The sequence below is a fragment of the Dromiciops gliroides genome, chromosome 2 (genome assembly GCF_019393635.1).
Source record: "Dromiciops gliroides isolate mDroGli1 chromosome 2, mDroGli1.pri, whole genome shotgun sequence".
Lineage (NCBI taxonomy): Eukaryota > Metazoa > Chordata > Mammalia > Microbiotheria > Microbiotheriidae > Dromiciops > Dromiciops gliroides.
In genome coordinates, this window is record NC_057862.1 from 326,991,010 (window position 1) to 327,015,998 (window position 24,989).

At 38.7% G+C, this 24,989-nt stretch overlaps 1 protein-coding gene across 4 annotated transcripts in view; it reads left to right on the forward strand.

The window, feature by feature from the left end:
- The window catches only part of SGCD (sarcoglycan delta), a 1,325,612-nt gene extending 1,300,939 nt beyond the window's left edge, over positions 1 to 24,673 (forward strand). For all 4 annotated transcript variants that reach the window (XM_043990097.1, XM_043990098.1, XM_043990099.1 and 1 more), the window contains 2 exons: positions 18,968 to 19,091; positions 22,691 to 24,673. In XM_043990097.1, coding sequence (XP_043846032.1) covers positions 18,968 to 19,091; positions 22,691 to 22,864 — 298 coding nt within the window. In that variant the 3' untranslated portion in view covers positions 22,865 to 24,673. The remainder of the gene's footprint in view (positions 1 to 18,967; positions 19,092 to 22,690) is intronic.
- The last annotated feature ends 316 nt before the right edge of the window (positions 24,674 to 24,989 follow it).

Sequence of the window (24,989 nt, forward strand, 5' to 3'; positions counted from 1 at the left end):
CCATGCAAAGCCAGAGGTGCCATGCCACAAGGGTAACCATTAATGTCTTGTTAAAAACGTTTACTATTGGATTGGTATCTTTTGAATGGTCTGATAATATAAAGTATCATACAGTATGGGGGCTTAGGCTGTGATTTTTATAGCTAATTTCCCCCAAAGAGCCATATTGAATCTGGGAAAAGTTAACAACCATAAACTAACTATACTCCTGTTGTTGTTCCCAGGATCCCTGTGGAACTTTTGTCTGTGAAAAAAACAAGAAAATAAAACAAGAGTAACAATCGCCTTTCCTCAACATTGGAGCATCGGAAACCATGCTTGTTAAAATGTTCTCATTAGGTCAAGCTAAATCAATTAGCATTTATTAAGTGCTTACTATGGATTAGGTACAGCACTAAAAGTGCCAGGATTACAAAGAAAGGCAAAACCAACCCCAGCTCTCAAGGAGCTCAGTGTGATAGGACTGTATTTCCATTATGAATAAAGTACCAGATTACATCTGAAAGGGAAATGATGAAGGAATGGATAGTGAATATATAGGTGCAATATGTTATTTAGAGGCCAGAAGTAGGCTGAGAAAATATGGGAATTTGTTTAACTTGTCTAGACATATTTCTTTTTTTTTTTTTTTGGTGGGGCAATGGGGGTTAAGTGACTTGCCCAGGGTCACACAGCTAGTAAGTGTCAAGTGTCTGAGGCCGGATTTGAACTCAGGTACTCCTGAATCCAGGGCCCGTGCTTTATCCACTGCGCCACCTAGCCGCCCCTAGGCATATTTCTTATGGGGGCTTTTAGTTTTTTCTTCTTCCAAAGTGAGGAGCAAACAAAGAAGATAAACAGAGGGAGGGAAGAAAGAAATGGGGCTTTTTTGCCAATTATAAGAGTGCAGAAAAAATAGAAACAGATAAGAAGGACAGCTTTGAAAGTTATGGGTTCAATTTATTATATCCTTCAAAAGCAAGTTGTACATAATAAAGATCTGCTGCTTCATACAAGCTTTTTCACCTTTTACTACTAAATTTACAAAAATGCCTATTTTATTTGTGTTTAATTTCAAAGCAAAAAAAAAGAAAAATTTAAAAAAAAACATGTTAAGAAGAAAAAAAATTGGAGTTGGGGGACATGCCTGGGGTCATACAGTGGGTGACTGTCTTGTGTCTGAGGCCGGGTTTTGGCTGGGATCCCTCGGGTCCAAGGGTGAGGCTTTGTCCACTGTGTCACCCAGCTGCCCCATGATGACATCTTTAGGGTTAAATTGAGGGGTGAGGGGAATGCACTGGGGGAGGGGGAAGGGCAGAGGTGAAATCTGATATGAAAGAAACAGGAAAAGGCATATGCAGTGGGGGGAGAGATGGGAGAGGAATTGGGCAGTAAATGAATTTTACACTCATCAGAAAAGTCTCAAAGACCTTAAACTCATCAGATTTGCCTCAAGGAGGGACTAACACACACATCCAACTGGGTGGAGTAATCTATTTAATCTGGGCAATAAATGAGCCTAACACTCATCAGAATTGGCTCAAAGACTTCAATCTCATTAGAATTGGCTCAAGGGGCAGCTAGGTGGAGCAGTGGATAGAGCACCAGCCCTGGAGTCAGGAGGACCTGAGTTCAAAATTGGCCTCAGACACTTAACACTTACTAGCTGTGTGACCCTGGGCAAGTCACTTAACCCCAACTGCCTCACTAAAACAAAACAAAACAAAACAAAACAGAATTGGCTCAAGGAGGGAATAAAGTACACAATCAATTGGGTGGAGTAATCTCTCTAACCCTGCAGGAAAATAGGAGGGGAAGGAGATAAAGAGAGAGGGACAAAAGAAGGAAGGGCAGAGTGGGGGAGGGGACAGACAGAAGCAAATCCCCTTTGAAGAGTGATAGGATGAAAGAAGAGGGATAATAGAATAAATATTATGGGGAAGGGAATAGGATGGAAGGGAAACAGTTAACAATAGTAATCATGAAAAAGAGAAAAGGGGTGGGGGGGGTGGAATTGTACAAAAAATATCTATAGCAACTCTTTGTGGAGGCTAAGAATTGAGAATCAAGGAAATGTCCATCAATTGAGGAATGATGAAAGAAGTTGTGCTATATGATTGTGGTAGAATGGTCTTGTGCTATAGGAAATGACAAACAGGATGATCCCTGGAAAGACTAATGAACATTGATGTATAGTGAAGTGAGCAGAGCTGGGAGGACATTGTGCATAGTGACAGCAATATTGTTCAATGAGCAATTGTGAATGACTTAACTACTCTCAGCAATGCAATGATCCAAGACAATCCCAAGGAACTAATGAGGAAGCTTACTATTCACCCTCATAGAAAGAACTGATAAAAAGAACACTCGTGGTTTGTACATATATAACCTGGATGCAATCTTGTGGAGGGGGGAGGAAAGGGAGGGAGGGAGGGAGAAAAATTTGGAACTCTAAATTTTATGAAAATGAATGTTGAAATTTACCCTTACATGTAACTGGAAAAAATAAAACAAATGTTTGTTGCTTTAAAAGAAGAAGCAGAAGAAAAACATTGCTTTGCGTCAGAGGAGTACATTGGAGGGAGAGACTGGTAGAAGCTGAAAGCAAAGGGCACAAGCAACTTCAGTATTTGCTCCCATGTCTCCTATCCCTATGTCATATTTGCTATGGGGAGGAGAGTAACAGATTTCTCTGCTAGTAGAGGTTCATGACTCATATTGTTCCATTAACCTCCATACATAAAGTTTAGCTGTGTAAGGAGCTAGTGAGGGATATTGAAGCTATGGATTCAGCTTCAGTCCAATAACATCTGAGTTCAATCATCTACAACTCTACATTGACACAGATAACCCTGAAGATCCCCCTTTGCCAACACTGAGTTCTCACTGCTATAAGCCCCTATCAGTCTCTGCCCTGCATATACTTTTCTTACTCTGATCAAATTCTTTCTCTCTGTGAAGACTTGCCACAACCAAAAAATACCATCTCAGTATTTGACAACTGCTAATATACCAGCCTCCTCCTGATCATATAAGACTATCTAGTACATTAGTAAGGGTGGCACATGGATAGAGTGATGGGCCTGGAGTCAAGAAGACTCATCTTCCTGAGTTCAAATCTAACCTCAGACACTTATTAGCTGTGTGACCCTGGGCAATTCACTTAACCCTCTTTGCCTCAGTTTTTCATCTGTAAAATGAGATAGAGAAGGAAATGGCAAACCATTCCAGTATCTTTGCCAAGAAAACCCCAAATGGGGTCATGAAGAGTCAGAAATGACTGAACAACAACAAAAGAACTTTAGTAGAAATGCCATTGTGATGTATCTCTATCCCTGCTACACTACAAAGATGAGCACTTGTATTCTTCTCCACATTTAAGCTATTATCAGTATTCCAGTTTCCTGACAGATATGCCAACCCCCTCTGACCAACACCCACCCCATCCCTTTAATCTCTTTCTCTCTCTCTTAAAAATAAATCATTTAGTAACTGTTTAACTTTGAAGGGCTATACATCCAACTAAACTTGCTTAGCAACTATTTACACTTAAATTCATTTCAGTAGCTAAATTATCATAATTTTTAATTCACCTCCTCTAAGTCTTCTTCAGGATTCTTTAGCAATTCATTCTCATTTATGATAATAGTTAAGATGTACTTCATTCTTGTTGTTTTTTTGCTTTGCATTATGTCATAAAGCTTCTTCCAAATTTCTTTATATTCCTCATGTTTGTCAATCTTAATCACATTTTAGTATCCCATGACATTAATGTACTTGTAATCTGTTTAAACATCCCACCTATTATTGGAAGACTCAATCTATGATTCTTCCAGATTTTTCAATTACCTATTATGCTATTAAGAAAATATCTTAGCAGGTTGCTCTTCATGTTTTTTGTGTGCACATGCATACAAACAAAACCATACAGACACACATGCACATGAAGTCTAGGTCTGTGGTAGATTTCCAAAAATAAAATTATTTTATTATTGAGTCAAAGGTTTCCATACTTAATAAAAACAGTGAAGTAAGAAAGATGAAAGGGTTTGGGGATGGAAATAATTAACTCTGTTTTCATACATTGAACTTGAGAGGCCTATGGGACAACCAATTGGAAATATCCAATGTATGGTTGATAATGTGAAACTAGAGCTCAGGAGAGAGACTAGGGCTAGACAGATATAAGTGTGAATCATCTGTATGGAAATGATAATTGAATATATGAGAGCTGATAGAGAGGGACAGAAACACAGAGGGGAAAATGGAGGAAGAGGGAGAGAACATTAGCATTGAGTGAGAAGAGAAAAAGACCTAAGAAAGGACCTGGCCAATCCTCACACTCAGTATCAGATTCTACAAAGTGATTGAGAATAAGAACTGAAAAAAAAAATTGTTAATTAAGAAATTATTCATTACCTTGAAGAGAACGATTTCAGTTGAATGATGAAGTCAGGAGGTAAATTTCAAGGGCTGAACAGTGAGTGAAAGAAGTGAAGTCAATATATGTCAACAGCTTTTATAAGAGTATCTGTGAAATAGAGGAGAAATATAGGAATGATAGCCTGTGGGGATGATAGAATCAATTGAGGGTTTTTTTTAAAAGAATGATTGTAAGCAGCAGGGAAGAAATTGGTGATGTGGGGGTAGAAATCGGTTAAAATTCTTCCATGTGGCTTGCAGACTGGACTAACTCTCCTTTATCATGAACGTATTATCTACTCATGATACCCTCCAGACCTATATCTGCTAACTGTCGTCCTTGGGCAAAATTATTAGACCCTACAGCATTACCATCATAGGCTTCAGGAAAGGCCACGCACTGTATCTTTGTATTCCTAGGACTTAGCACAGTGCCTGGTACATGGTAAGTGCCCAATAAATACCAGTTGACTAACTCTTCTACAACTCTGGTCCGTGCTGACCAGCTTATTCACCCAACACCTAACACACATTCTAACATGGAAGAGTTATATGATTGGTTCATGTCTAGGAAAGAAGCAGCATGGTACAGAGGAAGGGATTTGGAATCAGAATCTCACCACTGATGAAATGTATGTGACCTTAGGCAAGTAACATCACCTAGGTTTCCTCATCAGAAAAATGTAAACTCTTTTTTTTCTTTCATTTTTGTTTTTTTATCCCCACTCCATAGCACATAAACTGGTTAGTGAATAAGGGATTATTGATTCCAGTGGGAATAATAATACCTGATATACCTGTATTAATGGGTTATTACAAACCTCAAATTGCATCTATGTAACAATATCTGAGTTTTTGAAGGTCACCTCTGAGATGCCTTCTTATCAATGCTCATGAATTTTTTAACATTAAGCTGAAGAAAGACTAGGAAGGTTCTTGTTGAAGAGACACTGTTGAATAGTGGGAAAAGTGATGGATTTGTAGTCAAAATGACCTAGATTGGAATCCCAGCTATACCACAGAATACCTGTGTGACCTTGAACAAGTCACTTAACCTATACAGTTTCTCATCTGAAAAATGAGGAGACTGGACATTCTAACTCTATATCTATGGTCCTATGAGTACAACACAAAAGAGTGTCACTAAATCAGCATAAGCTATAGAAACTACAGAAGGGTCACCTGCCCAGAATTCTCACAATAGGATATTGCAAAGGAATCATGATTCCCACATTGGAAGAAGAAGTACAGAAGGAATCCATGGCTCATTGTGGATTCCAAAATTTAGGTTTTAAAACACAGATAACTATAGGCATGACAGCCTCATGGATCATGTAGAATGGGGAGGATGTTCAGGATGTTGATCAGAGTTGAAAGATTTGCAACTGTGTGGAAACTGGACTGCAAGCATTCAGCTGATGCAAATTCTTTTCTTCTTTTCACATATAATGGTTTAGTTCAGGGCAAAGTTATTGACTAAAGTCTGAGCCAAATACAGAGGAATTTTTCCATACATATTCTTTGACACCATTTCTGCTTGGTAGAAAATATTCTCTCTCTCTCTCTCTCTCTCTCTCTCTCTCTCTCTCTCTCTCTCTCTCTCTCTCTCTCTCTCTCCTGAGACAATTGCTTAATGTGACAAAAATGACTTTATTAATGAATATGAAAAATATTTTTGACATCATTAAAACATAGTTTTTTCCATTCTAGAGAGAAAATGAGAGCATTTTAATTTAAAAAATCAAAACTTTAGGGTGTGTTGAGAACTAAAATATTTTCCAGTCTTTTAATAATAATTTTGTTTATCTTTTTTACATCACTTAAATTTCAGCCTTAACCTCTCCTTCTCTCCTCTTCTAGTGAGCCATTCTTTATAACATTTTTTTTATTTTAAGGAATAGGAATAAATAGGCAAAGCTGATCAACACATCAAAAATAAATCTGTTTACCAAATGTTCCACAACTGTAGATCCCTAACCTTTTCAAAGGAATTGATGTAGAAGGGAAAGATATTTTCTGCTATCTTTATCTAGTCAGTCTTGTTCTTTATACTTTGTAACATTCAATTTCTGTTATTGAATAATTATTCTTTTCATTTACATTGTTGCAGACATTCTATATTTTGTTTTTTCTGATTCTGTTTTTTTTTTTTACTTTGCATCAGTTCATGTAAGTCTTTCCATGCTTCTCTCAATTTATTATTTTTGTTGCTCTCCTCTGTAGGGACAGCAATAATTGTGTATTTCTTTGGGGAAAAACTTGGCAATTAACACTCTCCTATCTTCACTCTGACCAGAAGCATTATTACATCCATGTATATTTATTTAGACATTTGCCAATTGATGGATATTACTTTAATTTCCAGTTCATTAATGACATAAATAATGCTGCAATAAATATCTTTGGAACCTTTCTTTGAGCAATGAATGCCTTGATGCATGTATCTCACAATGGAATCTCTATAGAAAAGGGTATGGATAACTTAGCCACTTTATTTTCATGATTCTAAATTGCTTTCCATAATTGTTATACCAATTCATAGCTGTAGTAATAATGAGTTAGTGTTTCTGATTTTTCATAACCCCCTCTAATATTGATTACTCCCATATTTTGTCATCTTTGACAGTTCACTGTGTGAGGTAAAACTTCAGGGTTTTGATTTATGTTGCTCTTGTTAGTGAAAATGAATATTCTTTCATATAGTTATTAATAGTTTACAATTCTTTTGAGAATTATTTTTTCATATTTTTGACCACTTATCTATTGGAGAATAACTTCTGGTTTTACATCTTTCATTAATTCTCTATATTGGATATCAACCTTTTATTAGAGGTATTTAATATAAAGATGTTTTCCTGGTCAACCTCTTCCCTTCCTATCCTAAATACATTACATTTCTTGGTATAAATTTTTTTTCAATTTCATGAACATAATCAAAATTATCTATTTTATAATTGACCCTATTCCTATATTTGGTTAAGAATTCATCCCCTGTGCATATTCCTTTAGGTATAAAAGGTTTACATGGTCTACTTCTCTTCTCCTTTTTATGGTATAATCTTTGATATTCAGGACACATTTTAATTTTGATATTATACTGGAATATGAGGAATAAGATGTTGACCTAAGCTTAATTTCTTCTAGATTGCTTCCCAGTTCTCTCATCAATTTTTATTAGATAGTTCTTTTCCAGGTAATTAATGTTTTCAGGTTTAAATAACACCAAGTTATTGAGTTCCATTATTTTTGTTTCTTCCTTGTCCAATCTGTTCCATTAATTTACTTTTCTCTGTTTTTTCCAGTACCAAATGGTCTTGGTAACTAGTGCTTTGTAATGTAGTTTCAAGTCTGGAAATGCTAATATTATTCCCTTCAATCCTACTTTTTCTATTATTTTCCCTGATATTATAGATCTTGTTCATTGAAATTAATTTTGTAACTATTAAATACGTCTGTAAACATTTCTTTGACAGTCTGACTATTCTAGCTCTTAATCTGTAAATTAACTCTGGTAGCGTTATCATTTTTATCATATTGACACGTTTTAGTCATGAGTACTAAATGTTCTGCCATACTTCCTAATTGCATTAGTACATCCATTTAAATCTATCATCAGGCACTAAAACTTTTTTTCTCTCTCACTTTCATGAAAAAAATGCTAATTCTCTCCTATAATAGTATATGTCCTTGATGTTTCATCTTGAGCCTATTTTACTTATTATATATTTGTAGCCCCCATGCCTAGCCCATAGGACGGACTTATTAAATGTTTGTTGATTAATTGATATATTTTGAGTAATTGAGCTTTCACCTACAATTGTGATTTGGGAAACATGAAAAGGCTTGTCTTTCTTAGAATCATGGAAAAGTCATCTTGCTTCTCACCCTCTTGGGTAGAGTCAGCAATAATTATGTTTTTCTTTGGGGGAAACTTAGCAATTAATACTCTTCTACCTCCACTCTGCCCAGAGGCATTCTTTTGAAAAATTTCAGTCGCTTTTTAGGCAGCCTGGGTCAGTCATCAAACAGCCTAAAAGCTAGTCCTACAGTATATAGAAAGTAGCTCTCATAGGAGATATCCTTGAACTGACATGGCTATAAACTACTTCAGGGCAGAGACCATTTCATGCTTGTCTTTGTATCCCCAGTATATAGCATGAGCTTAATAAAGACCTGCTGATTCACTAAGTGAAATAATAACTCCTGTTACTTCTCTAGGCAAGGCTCTGTTGATTTTCCAAAAATGGGTAAACTACCTCATCAACTTGTTTATTCATTCTCCAGACATTCCTTGAAGACTTAGTGGATATAGAAGAACATGAATGGCCTTGGTCTGTGAAAAGAATCAAACAGGCATCTATAAAGCAACTTTTGTTAGCCTTGCATTTTTCTAGTATCTGAAGATACAAATACAAAAAAAAATGAAATAATTCCCACTAGGAGCTTACATTGGAAAAGGGAGAGACAACAGTAGCATATGCAAATATTACATAGGTACACATAATGAATGCAAAGTAGTTAAAATCAGAAAAGCCTGAGTTCAAATCTGTCCTCAGACATTTACTAGCTGTGTGACCCTGGTCAAGTCATTTGACTTCTCTGTTTACCTTAGTTTCTTCATCTGCAAAAGAGAGAAAATAATTGTATGTATCTCCCAGAGATGTTGTAAGGATACTGAGATAAGTGAGATAATATATGTGTAATATTTTGCAAACCATAAAGAGCTATATAAATGATGACTATTAGTACTAAGGAAAGTCATGATTCTGAGAGGATGAGGATGCAGAAATGTATTCCAGGCATGGAGAGTGGTCAGTGCAAAGACACAGAGATGAAAGCTAGAGTACCATGCATGAGGAATAGAGAGAAGACCAATTTGACTGAAGTAGAGTGTGGTCATAGGAATGCTATATGAGAAGAGAGGGACTAATTAGAGCCAAGTTGTACAGTTTAAAAGCTCAGTAGAGGAATGTATAGTATATACTAGAGATAATAGGACACCAGTAGAAGTTATTAAGTAGACAAGTGACATGATCAAATCTATGCCTTTGTGGAGAACATAGTCTATCTAACAGGGAAGATAGGACATGTACAGATGTACAATAATATCCAGACAGTGCTTCAGACTAGGAGCCCAACAGTGCCCTCAGAAAGGTACGAGGAAAGTGCTGCAAATTTCTGAGAAAGATAATGTCATTTTAGACGGGGTATATGGATCAAGGAAGGTGGTATAGTGGAAGAGGTAACTTTCATTCCCATATATATACATATATTGTGTATGAACATGCAATATATGTGTATATTCACATATATTTGCATATGTGTTTATTGTGTGTATACATAGGTGTACGTGTGGTGCACATATTTTATGTGTGTGTTTATTTGTGAGTTTTTATTCAATTAAAAACTCATAGCTAATAATAACTGGCATTTATAGAATTCCTTAAAGTTTGCAAAGCACCTTTACAGATATTATCAGATTTTATTCTCACAACAATTCTGGGATATAGATGCTATTATCATCCACATTTTATAGATGAGGAAAGTGAGCCAAGTAGAGGTTAAATGGCTTGTCAAGGATCCAACAGATGGTATGTGTCTAAGGCTGGATTTGAACTTAGGTCTTCCTGACTCCAGGGTCAGTACTCTATCCACTGTGCCACTTAACTGCCTCTATGAATAATCTGGTGAATCTGAAAATTTATCTCTAATTTTGCATGTTACAAAAGGAAGGGAACAAAACATTCATTAAGTGTCTCTTATGTCAGTTCTGTTCTAGGCTCTTTACAAATAGCATCTCATTTGATCCTCACCAAAACTCTAATTTTAAATCCATCATCTCTGACAAGTGGCATGTTTCATTTTTAGTCCTCAGACTCCATTCTATAAATTACGATAGTTCTCACTTCACTGTGCATCATTCTATGCATTCACAGAAGTCTTCCCACATCACTCCAAAACAGTCTGTTTCATTATTTTTTATGCCACAATAATATCCCATTACATTCATATATCATAATTTGTTTATCTGTTCCCTAATTGATGAGCACTCCTTTAGATTGCAGTTCCAGACTACTATAAAAAGAAGTGCTGTAAATATTTTTTGTTTAAGATGGTCCTTTATTTTCTCTTTCTTTTATTTCATTAAATAGCTATATCTTTTAAATAGGTATATATTAAATAGGTCTAGTAGTGGTATTCCTGGATCAATACATATGCACAATTTAATGAATTTTTAGACATAGTGAAGAGATAGCTTTTGAATGAGACCTTGAAAGATAGGATAGGATGCCAAGTGATGTGGGAGGGGAGCAGGTAGGGAGAAAAGCAGTTAATCCATATGTTAAAAAAAATGCTGTGGGGAAAAGGCATAGTTGTGCACAAAAGTGGTGTAAATGAGAGTGAATAGCCCCTGTTGGGCTGAAGTACACCACATATGGGAGAGGGGGATGAAGATTAGGCTTCTGAGAGTTTTCCTTTAAGAGGCAGGGAGCCATTGTGGGTGGAATGTGAGTAGACTTAATGCCAATTGTCATTAGACTCAGTATCTGAAATTCATGACATTCTTCTTATAGACACACAAGTGCTTTTTAGAGATATCAATGAATGAACTACATTCTATATAACCCCAGTCCCTGGAGAGGGTCAAAGAACCTCCTCTCTTCAGAGGAGAAAAGAGAGATGGCAGTGCTTTCTTGAATCAAAACAGAAATCAGTCTGATTGTATTGAAAGGAAACTTAGATTTAGCAATCAATTTCTTTATTCTCTTATTTCAGAAATGAGGAAGAAGCCTAGAGAGTAAATATAAATAGATAGCAGACAATATAAAATCATGGAAAGAACACTATACCCTCCCAAAAGAAAGTCTAGCTTCAAGTTCCAGCCCTGACACTATCTTGCTGTGTGACCCCTGGCAAATGTCTTTGCCTAGCTGAGGCTTGGGTTCCTTATCAATAAAATATGAAGGATGATATTTCTTCTTCTAACCTCATGGAGTTGCAATGAGAATCAGGTGACATAATATATGGGAAAGTTCTTGGGAATCTGTAAAGCACTATAGTGATGCTAGCCATTAAGATGATTAATGTGATGATTAGAAATGCCTTAGCGTAAGACTTTTGAGTAACTTAATGGTAATTGAAAAATGTCATGTAGTCAACTTTGCCCCATGTTTCTCATGGGGGGAGGATAACTGCATGTAGCATCAAAGGATCTGATAGCAGGGCAGTCCTAGGCCCTCATAGGAAGGCTTGGAAGAAAGAAGTTTGATGATGAACATGGGTGATCACAAAAGGGAAAGATTTTCATTCATAACTATCTGCATTTTGTTTTCAGAATGAGATATTCAAGAAGCATTTGTTAAGCAATTATTAAGTGCCAAGTAGTGTGTTAAGTACTAGTAATATAAGGAAAACAAATCCTTCCTTGAAAGAGTTTACCTAATTGGAGGAAGGGGAAAGCAAAGGCAAAAATATGAACAGTCTAATCATGAAGCTCTTTGTTGGTTTTTTGAGAAGGGTGGTTTCTGTTTGGGGGAATGGGGCCTGTAAAGCATCAAGACCTTTGGGGTTAACATTATAGGGGATGTGACCTGATGTTTGAAGTGATAGAAGATGGTCTCATGTACCTGTTGGTAATTCATTGGTGGATCTTTGGTAGTGGAAAGTGAAGGACATAGGATCCCAGGGTCATAGATTTAGATGTGGAAGAGATTAGTCCAACCCCCTCATTTTAGTGAGGAAACTAATGCTCAGAGATATTTAAGTGACTTGCCCAAGGTCACACAGGTGAACAAAGCCAGAATTTGAGCCCAGGTCCCTTCATTTTAAATCGTGTTCTTCCCACTGTTCCATACTGCTACCATAATTAAAGGAAAATAGGCAGAACATCACAAGACCACAATGTCATAAGGTTGCTTGCTGATTAATCAAGAAAAAGTTTAGGATTAGAGGAATGAGCCAATACCTTAATTCAAAGGGTTTAGGCAAACAGATCTAGGCTTTAACATGTTCAGGAAAGAAGACAGTTTTCCTCAGGGGCTACAAAGGGTATATCATTCCTGCCCCAAGGACAATAAGAATGGCCAGGGGGAAAACCTAGGGGAACTTTAATGTAGGACAGTTTAACAACTCTGGGTATATTTACACTGGGACTAGTTAAATTTTGTGACCTTAACTTGTATTATTTCTGAATTGGCGGATATTCTTTTGCCTTATTAATAAACCCTAGAAAAATCTTGTGGTTAGGATTTTGTGAATGTGAATTAGAAGGAAAAATGGAGAAAGGCCACTAGAAATGGAGAGGGGGACAAATAGAGGACAGGTCATTTGGGCCAGGTCAGCATAGGAGCCAGAAAGATCCAGGAAGCCTGGGGTCTCAAGTTGGGAATTCATATCTTAGGTCAGTTTTACTGAAGAATGCAAGGGCACAGAATGCTAAGCCCCAAGACAAGGGCCCCAATCAAGTTCCAAGAGCAGGGACTGGAGTCCCTAAAGAGATGACTGTGGTTCAGAGAGGGACTGGTGCTACAACTTTGCATTTTTCCCAGGGTCTTTAAAAATTATAGCACTTTTAAAAGACATGGAAGAGGAGTTATTTATTATCAAACAGGCAGTTAGGCCTGAGTGAGAAGTCATGGGAATTCCCATCTCAGAGCTCCTGAACAATGGCAGGGAAGGGGAAGCATATTCTCCTGACCTCAGGAAGAAGGGGCTAGTAAAACCTATGTACATCTTGGTGGTTCAATGGATAGCACTGGACATGGAGTCAGGATCAACTGAGTTCAAATCCCACCTCAGATGCTTAATAATTGTGTGACGGTGAGCAATTGTCTGTCTCAGTTTCCTCATTTGTGAAATAGGAATAATAATCACGTCTACCTCTCAGGAGTGTTATGAAGATAAAATGAGGTAATATTTTAAAGTTCTGAAATGGTAATTATATTACTTATTAATTGATATAGATAATAATATTAATATCCAGTTTCGTCTTTGGTTCAATGGATGTGTCCAGTTAAATACTCGAATTCTGGAGATTTAATAGACATTATCTGTCCAAATGCATAGAACAGAGAATGTCAATGTCATCAAGGACATTCAAAAACTATCATTTTACATAGCAGGCAAGTCTTTATGTGCCTGGGGCAGAGTAGTTGGAGTAAATTCTTAACAAATGTTTATTGGTTGATTGATAAAGGTTCATAGATCTAGGGTTAGAAGTCATCTCAGAAGACAACCAATACCAAATCCTTATCTTTTTTTTTTTTTTTTTGGCAGGGCAATGGGGGTTAAGTGACTTGCCCAGGGTCACACAGCTAGTGTCAAGTGTTTGAGGCTGGATTTGAACTCAGGTCCTTCTGAATCCAGGGCAGGTGCTTTATCCACTGCACCACCTAGCCACACCCCCCTCCCCCTCCAAATCCTTATCTTAACCAGAAAGATAAAATCACTTGCCTGAAGTCACAAAATAGTAAGTGTCAGAGGCAAGATTTCAACCTAGGTCTTTCAAGTAGTGGACAGTGAGCTCACCTCCAAGCTAGGACTACATGGCTTTAGGTCCTACCCTGGTCATTCAACCTCCTGGTGCTCTAGGCAACTTTCTAGAATTATAAATTACAAAGAAGGCACTGACCTGCTTTGGCAGAAGGAGTTTACTTACCTGGGAGTCCCCTACACCAGTGAAATAAAATGTCCAGTCCCTAACTCTGTCACTATAATTATTGTTATGATGACAGAGTTCTGATGCAAAGATGGAAGTGGGTTTGCAATTTTTAGATTTAAAATATAACTTTAGGGTCAGCTAAGTGGTTCAGTGGATAGAGCAATGGCCCTGGATTCAGGAGGACCTGAGTTTGAATCCAGCCTCAGATACTTGACACTTACTAGCTGTGTGACCCTGAGCAAATCACTTAACCCCAATTGCCTCACCAAAAAATAAAAAAAAAAACACTTTAAAAAATTAAGACTTTCTGAAATCAGAAAGGGACTCTGACTCCCTGCAGACTTTTAGAAGAGCTCATTGACTGTCCTGTTGCTAGATTCTGCTTCCTTAGGGAAAGAGGCTCCCTGGTAAGATAACACACAAAGCATGAAACTGTCACAGATGGAAGAGCTCTGTCTGACATGAGAAATCCTGCCTTAACTCTGAAAGGAAAAGCAATCAATAAAGTAATGTGATCTCTGAAATGTGCCATGGGCCTCATGCAGCAGTTGGAATAAATGGTCTAGGTAATGCAAGGTCCAACCTACTGTGAAGCTGTAGTATGATGATGTCATGGCATCCAGAGGCAATCGCAGCTGGGAGTCAGAATAGTGGTTACTGCTTTTCTCCTTCCTTTGCCTGACTTCCCATCTTGAGAGAAAGAAAGAGGCCTTGCCTTACTTAGAGGTAACTGGATAAGTAGGATGTAGACCAGGGTCTCATTCTCTTCCAATGGTCCTTTCCAGTTCTATTGCCTGGACCTTAAAGGGCACAAAAATGTGTGTCTGATGCTACTTTTTTGGAAACCAAAAGAAAGAAGGGTGTTAAGGGAAAGGAGCACCCACTCATGGTCAGTGAGACTCTCCAGGTATAGAAACGTAGACTTATAGTTCATCCAAAACCTTAAAATTATTCTTGGTGGCCAAGGAAACCACTGTTTTAGTTAGTTAGGATCTTAGAATCTCTCTCTCTCTCTCTCTCTCTCTCTCTCTCTCTCTCTCTCTCTCTCTCACACACACACACACACACACACACACACACACCACCAACACCACCACCACCAACATCATCCACCACGACAAAACCAAATAGGAATTCTCATCTGAGTTGAGAAGAGTTCTGTGTGGATGCCACTGATTTAGAGAGTGAATCCTAGAGATATAAGTGAACAACCTAAGAGTAAGAGAACCACCCAAGATGGTAAATGCCAATTGCTCACTAAGTGTGAGCTCTCCTTAACTTTCGAAGGTATGTCATTTTTGAGCTTTGTGGTAGGACAGCAAAGTCAATAAGGCCCTAGAGGGCATCACTGGATGGCCCAAGGCAGCACTAGCCTAGAAGCAGCTTGTTTCTTTCAAAGCACAATTTTAAATGCAGAGAGAAGCTAGAGACTCATCCACTGTGACTCTGAAATATCAACCTCCTTAAACCCTTCTAGCATCCTTTTGGGCATCCAGCATCTTCTTTACTTGTACAGACTGTGCCTCCATTGGAGGCCTGGAGAGTTCAGTATTGCAGCTTCCCTTGCAACCAGTCTGCAGTCCTACCCACCTGCTGTGTGCACGATCTTCTCAAGACCCCAAATGATCCATGTCACTCCCCTGGATTAAAGATTTTGACTGTCCTTCAGTGTTTAGATAGACAAAGTCCACATTTCTTAGCTTTGGCATTCCAGGCCTTCCACATTCTGGGTCCACCCAATCCTTCTGACTTAAAGTCTTATCATTTTCTCCTGTATGTGCTCTATGCTCCCCTGACACAAAAGCCTCGCTGCCCTGAGCAAAACATGTGGTTTCCTCCACTTCTTTACTCGTGATAGTCCTTATGCTTGGAATTCCTTTTCACTTTTAAGAGAAGATTCAACTTATATTTCCTCTGTGAAGCCCTCATTTCACCTCCACCTCTTTTTCCACCAAACAAAAGAAGCTAAATGCTGCAGAATTGTAATAACTAACCATATTCCTGAAGAAGAAAAGAGAAAATGTTACCTCCCTCCCATGTTTTCCTAGGCATGGCTGTATGGATGTGGAATATTGCACAAACTGTCAGATTCATTTGATGGGTTGGTGAATTTTGCCAAACTGCCTTTTTTTTCTTTTTACAAAGGATCTCTCACTGAATTAAAAAAAGGATAGGAATATATAAGGTGTCCCCTGAGTCATTAGTTTTAAAGCCGCACTAAAATTTGGGCACCTAGGTGATGCAGTGCATAGAATGCCAGGCATGGAGTCAGGAACACCTGAATGCAAATTTAACCTCAGACACTATAGCTGTGTGACCCTGGGCAAGTCAATTAACCCCATTTTCCTCAGTTTCCCCATCTATAAAATTAGATGGAAAAGGAACTGGCAAACCATTCTAGTATCTTTGCTAAGAAAGCCCTAAATGGCATCAGGAAAAGTCCTTAAACAACTGAAATGACTGACCACTACCACCAATAAAGACTTTGGGGCCAGCCTATATTCAGAAGTGAAGGTATTATAAAAAATGAAAGCAACGCCTGTGTGTGTGTGTGTGTGTGTGTGTGTGTGTGTGTGTGTGTGTGTGTGACCAAATGACACTTCACATTCCTAAGCCTGGTAGTGGATGTTATGTATTGTTGTTGTTGTTTGTCCTTCATTCTCAAAAAGAACCATGACATCATGAGGTGATTTCATGACTTGCAGTCAATTGGATTTAAGTGAGGGAGGGAGGGCTGTGCAAGGTCACCAACCTCACTCTCTCCTCCAGAGCCATCTCACTCCAGTAGCAAAATACATTAGGACAACTGGAGATGGCCCTGGATGTTTGAGGCAATTGGGGTTAAATGACTTGCCCAGGGTCACACAATTAGTAAGTGTCTGAGGTAAGATTTGAACTCAGGTCCTTCCAACTTCAGGGCCAATGCTCTATCCACCACACCACCTGGCTGCCCCATGCTGCAGATTAAATCCCTGGACGGGACAGTCCAAGGCCAGGTCCAATGATACTCAGCAGAACTTCTGAGGAGTAAGAGTTTTCAAAAACTACAAGTGAAGAAACATTCTCTAAGAACAACCTCAGTGACAACTGAACACTCCTACCACCCAATGAACTTGTTCACAGAGTTTGAGGGAAAAGTTGATGGGGAGGAAAACAGATGGATTTTCTATGACTGGAATGTTACCAGCCAGAGTCTTTCACAGTTAGAAAGGTACAAGAGGTTAGAAGTTGATTTTACCTTGCAGAAACGTAGTATGTCTTAAGAGTCTTCTTCAATTATAACTTTACTAAGAGCTCACAGTCTTATAGAACTTCATGGTTTATAAATAAGTGTGTATGGATAGAATTTTAAACTCTGGACCTAGGCAACCAGCCCACTCTGGCTAAATTGGGATACATGAAATAATAAGAGCAGACAAAGTGTAAAGGGAAAGTGTGGTTGTATTTAGGAAGGGGAATAAAAAGTGAGAGAAGGAAGAAGCAATCAATCACTGCTGTTATCATGGTGTCTACACGGGACCAGAAAGAAGAATGAATATATTTATAAGCAGTAGTTTGTTCCTGTGGAAGACATAATCTCAGTCATCTGATGGTATGGGGAATTATGGCAGAGTTGAGAGCCCATCCAGAACTGAGTGCATTTAAAATATAAGAGGAAGCAGAAACAGAAAATAAGAGATAGAAACAGAAAGAGAAAGGAATGCAGCCCAAGGCCCATGGAGCTGTGAATCCTGAGACCTGTTCATTTCTATGCATATGACACACGAATCCCCCTCACGTACCCTTAGACCCAAACTAATCTACTTACTGTTCCTCACAACCTTTAATGTGCCTTCCCTCTGCCTTTGTGTCTGCTATAACTATTGACTAAAATGTGCTCCTTGCAAACCTCACCCAGCTCATGTGACACCTTCTGCTTAAGGTTTTTCCTGCTCCCCCATCTGCCTTCTAAATTTACCTTAAATTCTTTGTTGTTGTTCAGTTGCTTTCTGTCCTGTACAACTCTTTGTGAGCCAATTTGGGGTTTTCTTGGCAGAGATACTAGAATGGTTTGCCATTCAGTTTGATTCTCTCATTTTGCAGATGATAAAACAGGGCCAGAAAGGAGTGTGGTATGGTGAGAAGAGACTGGAATTCTGAGTCAGATTTGCTGCCGATACTGGTTCTGCTTTTTCTTTACTGACTGTGACCTTAGGCAATTCATTTTACCTCTCAGAGCCTCAGTTTCCCCATCTGTAAAAATTAGGCTACCTGACTTCTAGCTTGAAATCCATGATTCTAAGGGTCTTGCCCAACACTATACAGGTGATGAGTAATAAAGCTAGGACTAGAAATCAGGCCTTCTAATTTCAAATCTAGTTCCATTGCAATATGCAGTCTCCCTTCATTTTAAAAGAGAAAAGATAGGAAGCATCCTAGGCCCATCAGTTTTCCTTGAGCCCAGCAGTTATCCCATGTTCCAAAAATGCTAATAAGGAAAAATTATAATAAGCCCATGTATTTAGCTCTACTTAGAGCTGGAACTTTAGAGTCTATCTAGTTCAATTCATTCATTGAACTGAGGCAAAAAGAAGTTAAATGACTTGCCCAGGGTCACACAACTAATAAAGTGTCTGGAAGTAGAATTTGACCCATGTCTTCCTGGCTCAAAGTCCCCAACATTCTACTATGCCACGCTGCCTCTCCAGTGATGGAACTGTTCAGTGAAAGAAATAAGAAATGGCACATTGGTGGATTGAGGGCACAACAATGCCACATGTCTGTGGGAAGAATAATACACAGAGTAGTATCAAGACAACCAAGATGGGATGGAAAATTAATTAAGGCAGAAGCAACAAGCTCTTTGCATAGATAAATCAGTGAGTAGGATGGAATTGGCTAACATTGGGGTTCTTTTTGTTTCAGACTCGAGTCCCCCACCCGTTCCTTAGTGATGGAAGCCCCTAGAGGAGTTGAAATCAATGCTGAAGCTGGCAATATGGAAGCCACTTGTAGGACAGAGCTCAGGCTGGAATCCAAAGATGGAGAGGTAAGGAGAGGCAGAGGTGGGCAAGGGGGAGGGAGAAGAGCAATGATAGTAAAACAGTCTCATCTAAACCAAAAACATTCCATCAATGGCATTCCCCAAGTTGGTCCAATCCAGAGATGTCAAATTCAGATGTGGGCGGTAAACTCCTGAGGTGGGGGTGGGGACCAGATTAACAAGAAGTTGGGAAATGTTTAATAAAATAAATAAAAATACAGTATAACTTAGAAAATGTTAAGTCAGCATGTGGCCCTCAGCTATCTGTTTCTATTTAAGTTTGACACCACTGGTCTAATCAACAATACTTTGAAATTATGTAAAAATCCTAGTCAAATGCAGACATATGTTTAATGTGATTATACATATATAGCCTATATCAGATTGCTTGCTGTCTTGAGATGGGGAGAGGGAAGGAGAAAAATTTGGAACTAGAAATCTTATAAAAACAAATGTTGAAAAATATCTCTACATGTAACTAGAAAATAATAAAATACTTTTATGATTAAAAAATATCTTAGTCAATGAGTTAGAATAGACCTTGGAGTTCATCTGTTCCTATATCTATGTAAGTAGCAATCTGGCATAAATGGTCACCCAACATTTGCTGCACTCCAGTAAAAAAAGAGGGGGGGGTAGGGAGGAAGGGGCAGGGGGAGAGGGAGAAGGAGATCTACTACCTCTCCAAACAATCCCTTCTCCTTTCTTTCTTTTTTTTTTTTTTTGTGTGAGGCAATTGGGGTTAAGTGACTTGCCCAGGGTCACAGAGCCAGTAAGTGTTAAATATCTGAGGCTGGATTTGAACTCAGGTCCTCCTGACTCCAGGGCCAATGCTCTATACATTGCACCATCTAGCTGCCCCAATCCCTTCTCCTTTTGACATTAATTGTATGAAGTTTTTCCTTACATGGAACTGAAAATCTAGCTCCTAGCTCCACAATCAGGGGCAGATCAGATCCTTTAGTAAGTTCTGAATTCACCCAAATACACCATCATTGAGCCTACATCTCTCCATCTTGTTCAAATTATACAAGACTTTGTCAATGTTTTTTTTTTTCTTTCTAAAATCCTTGTATACTCTATGACATTCTACAGATCTACCAGTCTACTAACACTGTCTAAAAAGGAAGTAAGATCAGTCTACTACCTGTTACCTGAACATTATCTGTTCTTGATGAAACTGCTGGCTATTCGTAATCACTGTTTCTATTTCTAAGTACCCATCATCCATTGTAGAACTTTACTCGGAATTGAAGCACAGACTAGGCTCTCCAGCAACTAAGAAATCCTGTATTGCCAGTTTACTCAGTAGAGTAGGGTGTACTTCATTCCAGCTTAGGAATTTGAATACCTGAGGGAAGCTAGTTGTGTGCTTTTTAAATTATTGTGCTAAACTGTATTTTATAAATTAATTGCTACTATTTATATTAATGGCTATTGCAACCGTTTTGGCTGTAAGCATTTATTATTAATTAATATCATATATACCAGTGAAATATTAATCATGTGGAAGTTAACAGAGGCAGGAGAAAAGCTCCAGACCCATGTTTTCCTCTGGGAGAAAACACATTGTCTCAAGGCCTAAGAGGAAGAGCATGTACTGACAGCATTCCCAAGCCAGGAAGCAGAGGGTGGGGGGGTGGGGGGGGAAGGAGGGGAGAAGAGAGGGGGGAGGGAGTGAGAGGGGGAGAGGGAGGGAGAGAGAGGGAGAGAGGCAGGCTGGCAAGAGAGGGCAAGAAGAAAGCAAAAGAGGCTGAGCCCAATGGTGTGGCCAGGAGTGTTATCCTCCTTTGGATAGAGGTAGGTCTACATTGATCTAAGCTAAGATTATAGCATCTTTTAGTTCCTGTGACAAGAGTTGAGGGTGGTCTAAAGAGGGTAAATTCCTGCATCTAGGTATACATCCTCCCCTAACTAAACAAAAGAATCAATCTGCATTTCTTTTGTTCCCCAGGAACTGAACTTTCTGGGGTGAGGGGAAGAGGGCAACTATCTCTGGGTTTTTCCTAGAAATCCATTATTAATAATTATTTTCTCACAGCTGTGTTCTTACCATATCTCATTTCTCCTTGGTTTCAACATCAGAGGAGGTCTTCAAACAGGAAAAAGGTTCTAGTGCACTGAATTTTCCATTCCCAGGGTATAGAGTCAGTATCTTACTGAGTATTAGTACTAACTCTCACTTAGTTAAAGGGGACTGTGTAACATAGAAGCTAGAACTGGATCTATTTATGATGACTATCATGAAGTTTGGGAATGGTCTTTCTTCCTCAAATTCTCTGTTGATTCTCTGATTGAGAGGTAGCCTCAGAATCCAGATGACCCATATTCAGGTCATACCTTGGATACATATTGTCTCTGTAACCCTTGGCAAGTGATTTAATATCTCTCTGTGTCCCAGAACTCTAAGACTGTAAGTGGAAGATAAGTTGCCCACATCCCTCAGTAGGGGGAATTTACTCAAAATGATCCTTACAATGATAAAATCATGGATCTAATCAAACACACATATGCATAAATGCACATGTATGTGAATACTTATACTTTGAAAGATTATTTCTCATCTATATGTACATACACATATTTACATATATATATGTACACAGAAACATATACACACACATTTATATATTAGGGTAAGTAGGTAGTCCATTGAATAGATCACTGGACTTGAAGTCAAGAAGAACTGATTTCAAATCTGGTCCCAGAGGTCCCTTAATCAGTATGCTTCATTTTCTTTATCTGTAAATTGGGAATAATAACACTTATCTCACAGGGTAAAATTAAATAACGTTGGTAAAGCACTTTACAAATTTTAAAGTGCTATATAAATGCTAGCCTATCATTGATATCAATAAACATATACACAGAGAGATATATGGCTATTCATATATCTATGCAGAAATTTTCAGAAATATACATAGGGACATTTGTAGATTATTATAGACATCCATATGCACACATGGAGAAATATACATATGCAGAGATTTATAAACCAATATAGACTCCTTTATACACAGAGAAATATATGCACATTTATATATTGACATGGATATCTCCATTCCCATAAAAAATATCTATAAATTTTTATATTTCAATATGGATTTCTATAAACACTGAGAGAACCACTGATCATTTTCATTCTCCTTTCATGCATGCATGTTCCATGCAGGCCATTGATGGGCAAAGCTGTGGCTCCATCCAGGCTTATCTGATCCATCTGAAATGGTGAATAGAATCTTTTGAGGTAGATATATATTTGTGGGATGATGAATGAATCTTGGCAATCATGAACTTAGACCAGAATTGACTGTGGGGATGGCTACTGAAGTCTCTGTGATTGCTTTTTAGTCAGAGGCATTTGTTCTTAATGCTCATTGTCATCATCATCTGCACAAATACCAGCTCTAGTAAGATTGGTAATTATCTCTTGATGGGCCCCTATGGTATATATCTCTATCAGTCTTCTCTTCTGAGCCTCTGTGACACTGCACTTGAGGGGCTTTCCAGAGGTGAGAGCATCCCATTCTGTTTGAACATGATATAGATAGACTTTAGTGTATATGGACGACTAACCTTGTCTCTTCCTCTCTTGTCTGCTTTAGATCCAGTTAGATGCTGCCAAAATCAAACTACCTAGACTGCCTCGAGGATCTTATTCTCCTACAGGAACCCGGCAAAAAGTGTTTGAGATCTGTGTCTGTTCCAACGGAAGACTCTTCCTGTCTCAGGCAGGAAGTGGTTCTACCTGTCAGATCAACACCAGCGTCTGCCTCTGAGAAAGACTGAGTGTCATGGACATTAGAGGATGGCACTGGGGCTGGTTTTTGGTCTCAATGAACACTTGCTGTGGACTCTCTCGACTAGAACACGGAAAGCGTCTTGGAGACCTTTTTTGGTGCGTGTGTGTGCGTTGTGAGTGTGTGTGAGAGTGGGGCTATGAGACTTATATATATATTGATAGATATAAATAAATATATATATATATAAATATATAGATAGATAGAAATAGAATCCTCTGTATAAAAGAAGGTTTCAGTACAAAAGGATCCATGGGTGACCCCCAGTTCCACATTATCAGTTTCCCACATCTAAATTCAACCTCTATTGCAGACTATCAGACTGGATATCTCCAGATTTCTGAAACATAAAAACAATGCAAAGTCTGCCATACTATGCCATAGATGAATAAGATCCCTTTAACATCATGAAATCCCACTGGTATTAGCCAAAAGTGGGACTCTTCATGGTGAAGGATGACCAGGTAGCCCTTCTTTCTTGTCATGGTCCTGGGAGATTTGGAACATCGACTCTGAACCTCAAGGCAGAGCAGGGATGGGAGTCAAGCACAGGGAAACCTAGGAAGCCCATGTCTCATTCTTGACCATATTATGGGTTTTCAATGTAGTGGGTTTGAGTTTTAGCCTGTTCTCCTCATTCACATGTGCCCAGTATCTCAACGTGGTATTCTCTACCAAGTATGATGAGTCAGCTTCCTCATCTGTGATGCTGTGGCCTCTGTAAAAGGTAGTTATGTTGTAAAGGAAGTAGGAAACTATCTTAAATCATGGGTTGAGAAACTCCCTCATTCTTAGAAGGAAGGTTGTTTGTTCCTAGATTTCTCTATTCTAGAGAAAATATGACAAAGTGGCCACTGTTTAAGATATGTCCAGGAAGTCCAAGGACCACATTGGTCTAAATACAGAGGATACACTCCACAAATGAAATAATTTTCTGTAAAGGATGAAATAAGAAGCAGATATTGTGTACCTAAAAAAGAGGACAACCAGCTATTAGCCATCTAAAGTTTTGTTTGCTTGTTTGTTTTTTTTTAAATGAACTAGATTAAGGAAGAGAATAAAATTGATCCATTTTGGTCACTTGGGCAAAGGAAAGATTGTGAGAGGATATATCCCAGGATAAGCTTCTAAGAGATGGAATCTAACAAAGGTTAAGTTCAATCGAAGGGGTTTGATCTTTTTTCTCAAGTGCTTCCTCAGAGTCGGTGGGTGGATTAGATTTTTGAGAACATTTTTTCACAAAGATCTAGCTCAGATCTGGTCCATGTGAGATCCAAAGAGACAGAGGAGGTCAACATGCTTGAGATCTTATTACTGGGAAGGTCAAATCCCTATCTTCACTGGGTCAATATCCAGTGCATTCTGCCTATCAGATACACACACCATGCTGTCAGAGCCAAGATGTTCCTTTCCCCACCCTGTTAGACTTATTGATTATTGAGGAGTTGGACAGGGGGTGGGGGATGCAAAGAGGATAACTTTAATCATAGTAGCAGAAGTATGAAATCTCCCAGAGCCACTAGTGGTTGCCATACATCCAGACTGGCTGTCACCATACGCTCCCAGCCATCAGCTAATTATGTCTATGGCCATTTTCCCACCACTGTCAATGTGAGGGGTCACCCTGGATTGCGGTTGTACTGGGACAAGGGACTGTACTGTCTCTGTTCAAAGAGGGGCAAATCTGTGCCTATGCCTTAAAGTCAATGCACTCAGCAAGGAGAAGCACATCTCATTTATCCTGTCATTTGATGTCATTTATTATTTTAGGCAAGGGGGCAGGGGGAGGGAAATGGTAATGTCAGAGCTGGGGTAGGGAGGGTGGGGATCAATCAAATCAAACTAAAGAATGAGCCTGGGGAAGACAAGGTGAGAAAGCCATGTCATCCTGAATGTGAAATGATGAGGGCTAGACCCTGCCCTTAGGGTCCTCATGGAAGTCTTTTTTGGGAATTCTCTAAATAGCCATTTCCAGGGGCTTTACCTTCACCAGAATTTAGAGTATTATTTACTCATAAGCAGAGGAACCATTCAGGGTATATTCCATCTGAAAGGTAACTTAGTATGTCCATGAGATGATGGCCAGGCATTCATTCATAGACAT